Source organism: Ailuropoda melanoleuca, unplaced genomic scaffold (genome assembly GCF_002007445.2).
Source record: "Ailuropoda melanoleuca isolate Jingjing unplaced genomic scaffold, ASM200744v2 unplaced-scaffold66774, whole genome shotgun sequence".
NCBI lineage: Eukaryota > Metazoa > Chordata > Mammalia > Carnivora > Ursidae > Ailuropoda > Ailuropoda melanoleuca.
Genome location: NW_023241363.1, coordinates 1 through 1,346, shown reverse-complemented (window position 1 = coordinate 1,346; position 1,346 = coordinate 1). Strand labels below are relative to the sequence as shown.

The window sequence follows — 1,346 nt, the reverse complement described above, 5'->3', positions numbered from 1 at the left end:
GCTGGTTGACATTTACAGCAGGCCAGGATACTTCCATCAATGAGTCCTGGGGAAGCCAGAAGCTCCACCCGACGGAGCCACGTCACATTCCACTTCCGTTACAGGAGTTTAAAACCAAAAAATTCAAACAGGTTAAAAAAGTAGTTTCTAGTTCAGGCCCATATGTGCATTTATGGCACTGGCTTTCTACCCTGTTCTACTAAAAATTGAGGTAAAAAAATATTGTCTGCTGCTTCCCCAGAAGTGCTCCTTCAGTTTCCCAAGGCTTTGTCAAGGTTGGTCTTGATGGCGTCCAAGAAGTCAGTGGTGTTGACATAATGTTCATTTAACCGTACATTGCTGAAGCCTCCATGAATGCATCCCGCGAGATCCTTGGTCATTACACCACTTTCTACGGTCTCCACACAAACCTTCTCCAGAGTTGAGGCGAACTTGACAAGGTCCTGGTTGCCATCCAGTTTGCCCCTGTGCTCCAATCCTCTGGTCCAGGCAAAGATACTGGCAATAGGATTGGTGCTGGTAGGATTCCCCTTTTGATGTTCCCGGTAATGGCGAGTAACTGTGCCATGAGCAGCCTCTGCTTCAATCGTCTTCCCATCCGGGCAAACCAGGACAGAAGTCATTAATCCAAGGGAGCCAAAACCTTGAGCCAGGATGTCAGACTGCACATCTCCATCATAGTTCTTGCAGGCCCAGACAAAGCCACCAGAAGACTTGAGCACCTGCGCTACCATGTCATCAATCAGGCGATGCTCATACCAAATCTTCAGCTTTTCAAATTCAGGCTGGTAGTTCTTCTCATAGATTTCTTGGAAGATGTCTTTGAAACGCCCGTCATAAGCCTTCAGAATAGTATTCTTCGTACTCATGTAGAGGGGCCACTTCTTCTGAATGGCGTACTGGAAACAGCTATGCGCAAAGCCCGAGATGGACTCATCTGTGTTGTACATTCCCATCCCCACGCCTCCGGCTGTAAACTTGAACACCTCCCATTCCTTCGCAGAGGTTCCGTCAGTTGGAGTAAACACCATCTTGAAGGTACCAGCTCGGTCCACAACGAAGTCTGTGGCTTTGTACTGGTCACCAAATGCATGTCTGCCTATTGTGATTGCCTTCGTCCAACCGGGGACAAGACGAGGAATGTTCTTGCAGATGATTGGCTCGCGGAAGACCGTGCCACCCAGAATATTTCTGATTGTACCATTGGGACTTTTCCACATCTTCTTCAGCTTAAACTCTTCCACCCGGGCTTCATCAGGTGTGATGGTGGCACACTTTACAGCCACGTTGTACTTCTGGGTTGCCAGTGCGGAGTCAATGGTCACCTGGTCGCTGGTCTGGTCCCG

The 1,346-nt window shown here is 48.8% G+C and overlaps 1 protein-coding gene across 1 annotated transcript; it reads right to left on the bottom strand.

Annotated features, from left to right (window-relative positions):
- Window positions 1-251: 251 nt before the first annotated feature.
- LOC117800246 (isocitrate dehydrogenase [NADP], mitochondrial-like) lies at window positions 252-1,340 on the bottom strand. The gene has a single exon (XM_034652775.1). It carries the CDS (start codon window positions 1,218-1,220, stop codon window positions 252-254), a length of 969 nt encoding a protein of 322 aa, XP_034508666.1. The 5' UTR covers window positions 1,221-1,340.
- Between the last annotated feature and the right edge of the window lie 6 nt (window positions 1,341-1,346).